This window comes from Sitodiplosis mosellana, unplaced genomic scaffold, assembly GCF_009176505.1.
Source record: "Sitodiplosis mosellana isolate CC-2019 unplaced genomic scaffold, AAFC_SMos_1.0 Smas_scaffold_17, whole genome shotgun sequence".
NCBI classification, from domain to species: domain Eukaryota; kingdom Metazoa; phylum Arthropoda; class Insecta; order Diptera; family Cecidomyiidae; genus Sitodiplosis; species Sitodiplosis mosellana.
In genome coordinates this window covers 1045094-1057894 of record NW_022595259.1, presented here as the reverse complement: position 1 = coordinate 1057894, position 12801 = coordinate 1045094, and the positions used below count along the sequence as shown (strand labels likewise).

Below are 12801 nucleotides of genomic sequence, written 5' to 3'. Positions count from 1 at the left end.
GTTTGACCGAAGTCGCAACTGGTCAAATGTACTGTGTACCAGCCGATTAACTGGTGACGTGCATCGCTGAGATGAGGAGATCATCATGGCAACAGAAGAGATTTTCGTATTACATATTTTCGCCTTTTTGTTGATTCCTTTTAACTGAATCCACTTTATACTTGCTATACTTTTTTATCGATTTATCTCTCTTTTGGCGAATATCTTATCTATTGTTGACATTTTTCAAAACTTGTTTTTTGTCTAAATATAATCTAAGTTTTTTATTTCATCTGCTTCCTTCTTCGTTTTTCTATTGCTTAAAAACATTTTTTGTTTCCTTTTCTTCGAGAAACTTGTATTTTAATTCCCTGTTTTTTTTTCTGTCGACTACCACGTTGGCGCATGCAGCCCGAGGTGTAATCTCAGCGATTCAACGGTTGTCTATGAATCTTTTGGGTTCTTCCGTTTTTTCAACGGAACTAATTTCGATACACCGGATCTTAAAGCGGCATTCGTCTCAAGGGTGCATTTTCATCGTTGCAATCTCAGCCGTTCAAAAACCCTTTGAACAACAACAGCGCAAACATTTACTCGAACATTTCACTGGTGCCGACTTTTCACGAACGAACTAACTACAAATGTCTTTGTGTTCGATGCAACGTTTTTTTTCTCGCTCGTTCTTTATGTTTGTTTGTTTCTTGTTTCGTTTAAAACTATTATATTACCGGCTGGTTGCTCACTCCCAAAGGAAATTGCTGAAACTCTTTCATAGGCGTGTTCGTGTTTTCATGCGCGCTACATTTTTATTTATTACATTCGCTCCATTTACATGGGGTACGCAGTAAAGACGTTTTTTCTTTCTCAAAAATGGTTGGAGGCAACAGTGGACAACACAGCGATTATTAAATAGCATGTTTGCCAATTCAATGGATTCCACGTCTTCGTTGGGCCGAAAAATACTGCTTCAAATAAATTGTGTTTGGCCATTTCAATGGCTCAAGACCAAGACAATATTTCCTTTTGGATTTTCCATTTGAATGCATTCAGTCGGGAAAAAAGGCAGAAAATACGAGCAAATTAAAGAGAGCAAACTGCTTAAAAATAGTATCTTGATCTGAAATAAATATAAATTTTATGTATCTGCAGTTCGATGCACATTTTTTTATGCTGCGATTTGGCGTTCGGAATTTATCATTGTTTTGCAACAATTCCTACGTAAGAACTAAATCAAAGTCACATTCCATGTGAATTTTGCACTGTGGAATTTTGAGATAACATGACATTAAACATTTACAATTTAATAGCTTGAGTCTGTCGTTGCGCATATTTCTTGGGAATTTATACATTGTAAACACAGAAATGCGTTGCTGATTTGCTATGATGATACTATATGTTGCATGCCGTTAAATCAAAATTCTGCTTCAAATCAATATTATTGTTATTTTTGAAAAGTCGCTCAACTTGGCATGAATCAATATATTGATGAGATATATGAGCAAAAAACAGATGCGATTCATTTTTTTGCAGCTACATTTAATTCATTTTTCGATGCGGTCACCAGAGAGACAGAATGTAAATGCGAAAAAGAAATGACACAACTGAAATCAATGTACGATAGCAACCAGCAGCTTGCCGACATGAATAAGTAAAAAGACCAGTGTTGGTCACATGGTTTGTTATCAGTTTTTTCTGTATAATCGAGTAGTTTTTCAAGATGAGAAAGCTAAATTTAAAGTCTTTTTCAAATTTTTGAGTTTTTCATTACTTTTTTATGAAATTTTACCTTTTTACTCTTTTTCCGTTTCAAGTTTACTACTGTTTCATTTTACCACTTTCGTTCTTGCTCTCTCCCTCTGTACTATATGTGTGTATGTGTCTATGCTTTTATCTAATATCTGTCATATTTTTTGCTACTTCTCGTTTTACCTCCTTGTGAGTGTGTGTAATAGCTGATCGAACAAAAACCAAAACATGAATCCATCGATGTATCTCAGGCGAGGCGATTGCATTTTATGTAACGAAATAATAAATTTTGTAACTGACAACATCGACATGTACAAAAAAAAAATGGTAATAGCATGGACTCTTTCAGAATAGCTCTATCTTTCAAACCACTGAACACACACCGAATGCAATGCGAATAAATTTAAATATGAAATGCTTTGAGCACAGTGACTTCTTTATGTTCTTGTGTTGACAGTTGCGTTATCACAATGCTTCTAGCTGTTGGTCGACGCAACTAGGCAAGCTATTGAATGGCAAAGTCAGAAGGCAAAATGCTGGTGTACTGAAAGTGTCGAGAGATAGAGAGGAAAGAAAAACCGATAGACTTACTATTTCTTAACCTCAGATAAAGAGAGGAAACGAGAGAAAGTATGAAGAAGAGAAAGAAAGAACCAGAATGATAGGAAACATCGTATGAAACGAGATAGTGAAAACGGATCGGTATACCAAAAATGAGTGTGAGAGTAGTTCTTTGCATTTGCCATGCGATCATGTTTACATTTTGCATTTGCCAGGAGACGTCAAAATGCATTCATTGAATTTGTAGCAAAGTATAAAAGAGGCACTTCGAGATTCAAGTCGATCGGAGAATTATGTATTCACTTAAAAAAACTTTTTCTTTTTGTATAAATGCCATTTTTTCGTTTAGAAGAAGAAAAAAAGAAAGATAGAAAATGGAAATAAAAGAAACAACTTCAAAGCGGAATTTTCCGTTGAATTTCGGAAGCTCATTGAAGGAGAAATCTCTCTTGAGATTTTATATTACAATTTATTTTATATGTATTAGAATTTATCATATATCGTTATATCATTTACGGATTTTTCCAGCGTGTTTCGCTTCACAATCAGGAAGAAATAACAAATTGAAACCGTTATTACGTCTCATCTGCTCTTACGTCGTGGCATTTGGTCTCTCGTTTTCATTGTTCCCATTCTAAAGGTGATAACGAACAGTAGACGCTGTGTAACATCTACTTTGCAAGGGGGCGTTGTTGTTTTGCTCGGAGTGTGAATGGAATTTTTGTTATCGATTTATCGAATTTACGTTTCATTGCAGCGTTAAACAAAAACATGACTATTTGATTGACTCGGCGTGTTTTTACTGATAGCAAAAATAGCTAACGTTCACGTCTATACTGACCGACGCAAAACAAACAGCATACACAAATTATGGCAATCGAGCGATAAAGAAATTCCACAGCAAACTCAAACAAACTGAAATTTGTGAAGTTACTTCTATCAAAAACTACACCGAAACGCTATACAGCGAGCATAACAAATCACGCGCAATTACCCAAACACCAACAGCTGCTGATAATGGAGTAAACGGAAATGGAATTGTTTGCGGAAATATTTAAGCTGAAAAAAATTCCATCACACTATTAAAAAATTATATAAACACATTGAAATTCGATTATGCGACCATTTTCACACGTTTGGTAGCGGTTGTGTTTGCGGTTGAAATCCTAAATAAATACACACCAATTTCCCATTCATTGTATCGATTTTATTATAATTGATATTTTATTAACTTTAATTAAAACAAAATTTGACGCTGTAAATTATCAATGTTCACATTTCGATCGCTTCATTTCGAGCAGTTCTTTTTGCGTATATCTATGCGGCTGTGGATTCAATACAATTTTTATTAGCTGCAGTCTTGGAGGCTTGTATTGTTTCCATTACTTCGTGTTTTGTGTTTTTGTTTTCTCTGTTTTTGCCTCATTTTGTTTTAGTTTTGAACATGTTGTTGTCAAAATAAAATCGAATCTATTTTCTTGAATTATCTTCTCCTATATGTGGATTTTAACTTTCACATGACTTTGCTTAGACTCTTATTACTTTAGTTTTATCAATTCAGAAAAAAAAATCGGAAATTTCACAATTTGAATCCAATCCTCAAATATACACATTATTCGAACACAAAACTGGTTTCACATTCAAGGAGAAAATCAAAGTCATCACTATCAAATGCATTCCGTTCCCTCAATAATTTGTCCGTCGATGCTGTTGGTGAAACCTTCGATGTAAGTGTTCAAATATTTGATGTTCGAGCAAAAGATGTTGTTCGTTTGAAAGACGGGTATTAGTGTGCTTTCCACCCATCGTCTATCCCAGACATTGTTCTTCGTGACGATAAGTTCAATGTTCGGAAAATATTTTTTGATGCTTCTCACATCAGCATCGTCCCAGCGCGTGAACTTATTGGCATCCACAAAAAGTTTTTCGAGTTTTGAGAAAGCGGATAATTGTTTTAAGAAATCCGATTGCGATAAATGATTTTGTGAAATACTGAGCGTGTGTAATGGCGATTGAATCGATGTGGATGTTGTTGATTGTGTGGTAATAGACGTGGTGGCAGTGTTTGTGCTTAGTGATTGTATGCCAGTCGCGTCAACGCTCAATGAAATCAGTTCGGGCAGTTTTGATGTGAGATCCATTACATTTAAATCGTGTAAATGATGATTTTCGGACAATTGCAATTGGTGTAGGTGTGTCGTTGTTTCAAAAGCCTTGCCAATATGGTCTAACAAATTTTTCTGTAAATCAATATTTTGCACGCTTGGTGCGCCATTGAAAATTTGATCTGACAATGTTTTCAATTTATTTTCGCTCATTAAAATCTCTTTGATGTGTGGCAAGTCGAATGTTCCGTCTTCAATCGTGCTTATTTCATTGCAGCCAATATCTAGTGAGATGAGATTTTGAGCTGATTTGAACATGTCACGCTTCAAAATGGTCAATTTGTTGTGATACAAAATCAAATACTTCAAGTTGTTGGGACCGACAAATGCTCCACTATCGGCCAACGTGCTGATACGATTGTACTGCAAATTGATCTGATCCAAGCCCGGTGCATTGAGAAATGCATCGATGTCAACCGATGTGATGCGATTTCCACTCAAATTCAGATGCTTCAATTTGCCCGGGATTCGTGTTAATGGCAAACGTTCCAAGCCAATTGTTAGCTCCAAATACTCCAAATTCTCGAATGTATCGATGATTTGTGAAGGGATTTCGGTGAAATTGGCCATTGAATGCAACTTTACTTGGATTATGGATGATGTGTTTGGAACATTTCGAAATGTGACCCGAACTGCCGGCTCAACCATCGGGAACTCGCTCACACAGCAAGCCGACGAATCTGATTCCAGCGATGTTGCACTGCAATCACATTCTATGTTTGTCACCGGATTCATGACCACCACACCAAATTGCAACGCCCAAATGCACACAACTGTTATGGCACTGAAATACAGCATATTTCGTTTATTTCGGTCGATTCAACGAACGACAGCAACAACAGCAGCAACAACACTATTTCAATCTTTGGCTAACAACTTTCTCCACTTTTTTACGACGTCGTCTCATCACACATTATTACACACTATTTAATTCAAGTGTGTGCACTAACTAGCTCTTTGCAAGACTTGTTTGCTATGCATTTTCATCAATGCATCAACTAAACCGATGGAGTAATGTTCATAATTTAATTGGATTGCTTTTTGGTCAACAATCGGATTACGATTCTCACACGACACTTTTGATTTATGTTCAATTTCTTTGTTGATTTTGTCCTTTTTCAGCGGTTCTGAATTGATTATTGTTTATTTTAATACAATTTCCAAATTTTTCTGCCGTTTTTTTTATCTCTTATCACGATTTTCTGTAGAGTTTTTTTCTCTATATTATCTTTCGTTCCTTGTTCAACAATGATTTTTGTTGATTCTGTTTTGATATTTTTTTTCTTTGTAATTTTTCTACCAAACGGTACAATCGGCTAAACTCTTCTGTTCATTCTTATTTTTCTTTTGATTCATGCTGATTCATACTCTTTCTTTTTTACAACTGTGTACACTTTTTTTGGTTCATATGGTTTTCTTCACAGTTGAATATTTGGTATTTTGTTATGTTGAGTTTTTTTTTCTTCACTTTCTTCGTTTATTTGAGTGTTTATCTTGAATTTGTTGAATTTTCTTCTGTATTTTTGCTTGAAAATGGTTCGCTTTTTCCGTTATTATTCTGCACTTAAACCCGTCGTTTTGAATTAAATTTATGATTTTTTTTTCCCGCAACAGATGGTAAAAATCGTAATGCGAACAATTTTTTTCTAGTCTTGCTTCTTTTAGTTGTCGTATTTGATTGTATTTACAAGTATTTGCGTTGAGCCAAGAGATCCGTCAATAGGCACAGTAGAAAGACAACTAAAAGTTCTCACTAAAGATTGAGTAATGGCATGAATGGCGAGCAAAACATACAGTCAAACACACACAAAAATATGATTGCTTCCACTATCTCGTTCGGTGCTGTGTGATAGTGTGATGCGTCGTGATAGTGCGATGCGTCGTGTCGTCATTGTAGTCGCGCGCATTAGAAAAAATTTAATCGCATTCGACATAAAACGACTTCATGCTATTCGCATTAAGACGATTTGTTTGGAATAATAATAAATGGCGCTAGTTGGTTTGTTGTATTCCTTTTGTTCGCCTGCCATTGTCATGCTTCACTTCCAAAAGTGAGATAGTCGTTGTCGTTCGCAACGCTTCTCTCTCTCTCTCACTCTCTTCTTTCACTTCCATTTTTATTCTTTTCCTCTCTTTATGCTCTGCGTTTTAAATCGCATTGTAATTCGTTCATAAATTTCAGATTGCTGATGTTATTATCATTTTGGAGTGGTGTTTTTGTAGCTCGCTTATCGCATCTTAGCATTTTTTTTTTCGTCTCTCACTCGGTCGCTGTTTAAGACTGGAAAAAAATCCACTTTTACATTGGTTCGGTATCAGCTGCACGAGCTGATAGCATAGCACAGACCCGGCCACCGACCTTTTGCATGATTCTGCCACAATTTTTCAATGGACTCCTTCAACAACAACAATCAAATCAGAAATTTCGCTTTCGATCTCTGAAGAGATGAAATTAGAAAAAGTGAAAAAAATAAAAAGAACGAAAAAAATCATAAATTGGACTGGGTCGGTGTTTGAATGGATGCAACGCGAAAATGAACTGCATCAAAATGGATTTAATCAACTTGAACTCGTCACTTTCGTTGATTAACATTTTCGCCTTGATTACTTCAATCATACTCTGTATTTGTGTTGGTTTCTCTCTCTCTCTCTGAATCTCACTCACTTACTCATCCTCTGATTTAATACTTAATCATGTTCTCAAACCAATTTTTTTCGTTTGAGCACCACCTCGACTGAATTTTCAGCAAAAGTGTTTGTCTCGTTCGCAGCAAAAGTGTGGGTCGTCATTTTCGTCAGGGATTTTTTCCGACTGTACAAACAACGATAAAAAAGCCACTTCTCAACAACTGAGATAATATCTTGGTTGAATGCGACTTTCTAATCGTCTTACCGAGAAATAAATAAGAACAAAAGTCAAGCCGAAAATTGGCTCGATGAAAGCAGATTTCCGCAAAAACGGTTCAACTGACAAGAATGTGGGGAGGAAGAAAATCGCATTTTAATTATCACAACGCGTTTTTGGCGCTCGATTTAATCTGTTTGTTGATTGTTGTGCGGCATTCCAGTGGAAAAACTTTGTATGTTACGAGAGTGTTTTTTTGCGTGTTCTTTTGCTGCCAAAACGTACAAATCCCTTGAAAGCGATTGTAATGGTGCAAAGAGACGCTTTTGAATCGAGTCGCTTGAATTGTGCACTCACTGAATAAGTTGAATTTTCGAGTTGAGAAGTGAATGAAAAATTAGAATATGCTCTCGAAATCAAATTCAAAGAAGTAGTTGAAAAAAGGGTGACCTTACATACTGGGAAAATCATACGTGCAACCAAACTGAACTGAAGACAAGCTTCATTGCGTTTAGAAAATTATTGAATGTTGAAAATACGTACACGTTTTCCAAATTAATTAACATGGAGCATACAAAGTGGTAGCAAAAATTCATTAATATTGCATTTCGAATCGATTTTTTGGGATTAAAATTCTTCGTCGCGTTTCGAAAATTTAATGAAACCCATAAAGAATTTTAAAGCAATTGAATGAGCGCAAAAGCCAGAGGGAGGAAAATATAAAGAGAGATAGAGCAACCGAATGAGAATGTGTCTTCACATAATTCAGAGAGGTTGTGCGAATTTTTTGTGCCATCACGTAAGCCGTTGGTTACGTTTTTAAAATTAATATCGAACTGAATTATTGGCAATTCGCGAGTGGATCGTGTGGCAACATATCCGAGCAAGAGCGAGAGCGAGATATTGTGTTTTTATAACGCTGTTCCTATTTTGTCTTGAACGTGTGAGTGTGTGAGTGTATGTATCGATTTGGGCTGGAGTGAATGAGAGAAAAACCACCGTTTAATATTGAAACACATTACTCAACGGGGTTTAATGCTGAGTTTCAGCTACTAAAGACAAAAGTACAGCTCCCACACTATTTATACTATAACATTCAATGGGTTACGAGTGTGGTTTTGTTTCGCACGCTCACTATTCGCACGCCGTGAGCCAGAAAACGCAAAGCATATTGTGAAACGTAATTTATGATTATTATACATTTCCGCTATTTATTATCGTCAATAGAAAGAAAGAAAGAAAAAAAACACACAACCAAAAGCATAATTTAATTTATAAGATCCGCCTTGTCTCTAGTGCAACAACAATGTGCGCTCGCCCTCATTCACTCTAAAACTAAATAAACATTCGATTATGTTAAATAAGGCAAAATTATTTTCAAGGAGCACACAATGAGTTTCGAGGGAATTCTGGCGTTAAGGGAGCTAGGGAGCAAAATGGGTTACAACGAATGAACAAAAAAGAGCCGAGCCAATGAAACCAAGCGACAGAGAGAGAGAGAGAGAGAGAGAGAGAAAGAGAGAGAGAGAGAGAGAGAGAGAATTGAAACAAAAGAAGCTCAAGAAAACATTGGAGTGAGAGAAAAGGGAGTGAGAGAAAGTAGGAGAGAAAAAACATCACAAAAAGCGTCACCGCGCCAATGCTTGAAAGCCAATCGAGTGTTCGAAATTGTTTTTCATTGCAACAGAAAATGCCATTTTAAAATGCATTTTAAGCTAATCGAACTTTCGGTACATTTGCCATGCGAGTGCAGTGTACATCGATCACTTCATGCTTTTCACTTTATTTTATTCTTTTTTTATTCTGGAATAAACGTCGATTTGCATACTACTTGCACGCTTGCAACGAATTCATTTGCAAAATGTAAACATGCCAAAGTAAGTTTAAGGCAAGTCGAAACATTCTCGTTATTTGCTAATGGAACGATATACACACTCACACAAAAAATGCATAAATATCAAGCAGTCAAGTGAAAAACAGAAAAAATGTCTCGTCGAAGGGCTGGCAAACAATGTCTTCGCTGGCTTAACAAGCGACACACTGAGCGGAAAAAAATTAATTTCACTTCATCATGACACTGACTGATTGTTATGCGCTTCGAATCCGTAGCTATGCCGATAACCCATCCGGAAATAGATCGTTTACTTATGCCGCACACACATTTTATTCGTATGCACCCCGAACGATATGTACAAAAAATCGACCATTAATCGAAAATATTTCGCGTGTCGAAGATATGCATTCGAGAATGTACGCTGCAATGCGCTCTCGCTCTCATTCTCTTTTGTCTCTGTCTTTTGTAATGGAACGAATCCACCGGATAAATTTAAAAATATAAATTTCTCATTTTATTATTTATTTTTCGCTCGCTCGCTTGTCGCATGTGGCGTGCACATTATGAAGCGTCGCATACACACACTTGAAATTCCTCAGTGATGGAATGCAAACGGGATAGACCAAGAGCAAAGAACAAACACCAAGACATTTTCTACACCGCCTGTAAATAACAAACATTCGTATGCATTTTATGCACATTCCAGACTGATGTCCCAAGACGAACCATCTTATATGGGCTTTATTTACCATTTTACTTTTTACAGGTGACTTTGCCCACGTGTAAATATTGCATCTGACACATGATCGAAATGTGAATAAAAAAATTGATATTTCTAATGGTACGGAAGGTTTTTATGACGAAATTGGATGTTTCAAATAACTCTTTTTTCGGGATTTTGACTTGAATTTTCAGAGAAAATTAGTACTGTTGAGTATAGTTTATCATTTTTTTAATTTGATGTTTTTCTCAGAAAATTCACACTATAGATTCCAATTCTTTTCCAAAAAATAAATTCCAATAAATTCTTTTTTGTCAAATTAAATTATAAAATATTTACGATAAATCATCGACGAAAATTGTTCTCCATTGAAAAAAGTTGGAGATTTATTATTAATTTTAAAATGTTTAATTCTCTTTTAATTCAGAAAATGTATACATTAGGGCGGGCCGATTTTTTTTTCTCGACCAAATACCTATAATTTCCGTGTTATTTCCGGGTTATTTCAAGAAAATTTGCCCGAGGAACCATACCTCTATCTTTAAAATCGAGTCTGCTAGTTTTTGCGTGTAGTTATTTTTGCGCACTTATGAAGTATCACCTTCACGTTCACATCCATAATTCGAAAACTATTGATCGGATCAAATCGATTGGAAAGGTGAGCTCATTCCGATCAATTTACATATAAAAATCATCGACATTGGTCGTACGGTTCAAAAGTTATGAGCATGTTTCTGAAATCTTTTGAACGATTTCTTTCACTTTTTGCCATTTTTTCTTTCAAAAATATTTTTTGTCCGATTTGGATAAAATTTGGTACACAGAAAGCTTATGAAAATATAAGAATTATGGCATAAAAACTGGACGAAAAAACTGGTATAAACTGGTATAAAACTGAAATTTCACCTTTCCAACGCGCGTCTAATCGATTTGATCCGATCAATAGTTTTCGAATTATGGATGTGAACGTGAACGTGATACTTCATAAGTGCGCAAAAATAACTACACGCAAAAACTAGCAGACTCGATTTTAAAGATAGAGGTATGGTTCCTCGGGCAAATTTTCTTGAAATAACCCATAGAACACGGAAATCATAGGTATTTGATCGACTTTTTTCGCTCCCCACAAATCGGCCCGCCCTAGTATACATGTATGTATTTCGTACAAATCATGATTACTGTTTTTTCACATAATTGTGTAAAAATTGATTTAGTTCAATAAAGTCAATTTTCTTCTAAATTTCACACTTAATTTTCTATTTTCTCCCCATTTTTCTATTCGTCGATGAATGCTCCAAAAGGATTGTGCTAAGATATGCATCAATTTTAATCGTATTCTCTGCGTTTAATCGAGCCGAAGTAAATGTCTTTAAAGCCAATAAAATCCACGTTTATATCAGATTTCATTGCGTTAAGCTTATTGTACTTTTGCCGAGACATGGAGAAAATGTATGTTGTATTCTTCGTGCTGCTAATTTCAATAAAATAAGTCTTACATTTTCAATCGATTCCGTCACGATAAATCCAATTGGAAATTTATTGTATTTGTTGTTGTGATAAAATAAAATAGCGAAATATTAGACAGTAAGTGCATTTTATGTGCGTATAGTGGCGGCTGTTCGAAGGTCATGAAAAATAACGGCTGATCGATTTATTCCGTGAGAAAAATCGTAAAATCTACAAATTGGAAGATAAATCCTTTTTTGACCATTTTCTTCGGGTTCCCCAGAGTAAAGGCGTAAAAAGGCGAAAAGAGCATTAACTCAATAACTGCCGATGATCGGAATAAAAGAAAGAACAAAGTAAAAAAAAATCACCAAGAGAAAAAAAAACGGTGGCAACTTTGACATGGCTGCGTCAAAAGCACACAGCATCAGCAAACACAATAAGCTAAATGCCTAACTAAATGCACGAAAATAAACATCACATTTCCGGACGGTCTCTTGATGAATTTGGTTGAGTATGTGTTTGTTCAAAGTAGGTTTGGGATCAATGAAAGAAGGCGGCAAATGAAAATGCAGTCACGCAAATGAAATTTAATAAAAATAAAATGAATTGAGTCACAATGGCCAAACGTCCGAAGTATTTTACAAGAAAAAATCGTCGAGCACATTGTTGAAACTGCACAAAAAAGGCTCAATTCCCATAAGATACTAAAAGAAGTTGGCCATAAAAATGGTGTGCGTCGAATGGAAGCGACTGAAAATGACAAAAATGGGTCTATCCAACAGCAGACGCCATTTGCACTCAACTTTTGTGCCAAGTTATTTTTTTGTTTCACGAACCGATTCAGCTGTTACGAGTTTTACTCAAAAACTGCACGTTTCATTCAAATGTAATTTAATCGGTTTGCGTACGTTCGTCTCGGTAGACATTGATCTGGCCGAAATAGAGCCATTTCTGAATGATGCATCCCCTGCAAAAATGCGCATGAAAAATAATAACACAGTCTCTGTATTACAGAAATATTTTACAGGATAATGCAATTTGCGGCGCAGCTTCTCGTCTTCTTCTTTGCAAAGCTTGTACGTTTTCTTCATTTCATTTGCATCAAGTCACACACCTAATGAGAAAATATGGTCAAAAGAAAATCACAAGCTGTTTTACTGTGTGCGTACGTCTTTCCAGCGCAACAGTACATGCAACGAGTCGACAAAACAAAAGTCAATATAATCGCATTTCTTTTGTTATTCAAAGTTGTCGTCGTCATCATTGTTCATTGTCGAGTTTGAGCTTTTGTCCGGGAAAACGCATACATATAGATTTTCTTTGGAACTCATCGTGTTCAATTCAATTTTGTTTCTTGTTGACTATGATTACGCTTGAAAAGTGGCTTAGTGGTCTATTTCAATCATGGATCATTTCTCAAAATTATTCAGACGCTTGGAAACAATTTCGAACATATTTTCCACTCAAAGCACACACACACACATCCATTGAATCTACTAAC

The 12801-nt window shown here is 35.8% G+C and overlaps 2 protein-coding genes across 2 annotated transcripts in view; both read right to left on the bottom strand.

The window, feature by feature from the left end:
- LOC129568237 (uncharacterized) overlaps positions 1-12801 on the bottom strand; it is a 165624-nt gene that overhangs the window by 39490 nt on the left and 113333 nt on the right. The gene's annotated exons all lie outside the window — the stretch shown is intronic.
- On the bottom strand, positions 3472-6187 carry LOC129568243 (leucine-rich repeat-containing protein let-4-like). The gene has a single exon (XM_055445901.1). The coding sequence runs from the start codon at positions 5247-5249 to the stop codon at positions 3954-3956; it is 1296 nt and encodes a 431-aa protein (XP_055301876.1). The 5' UTR covers positions 5250-6187; the 3' UTR covers positions 3472-3953.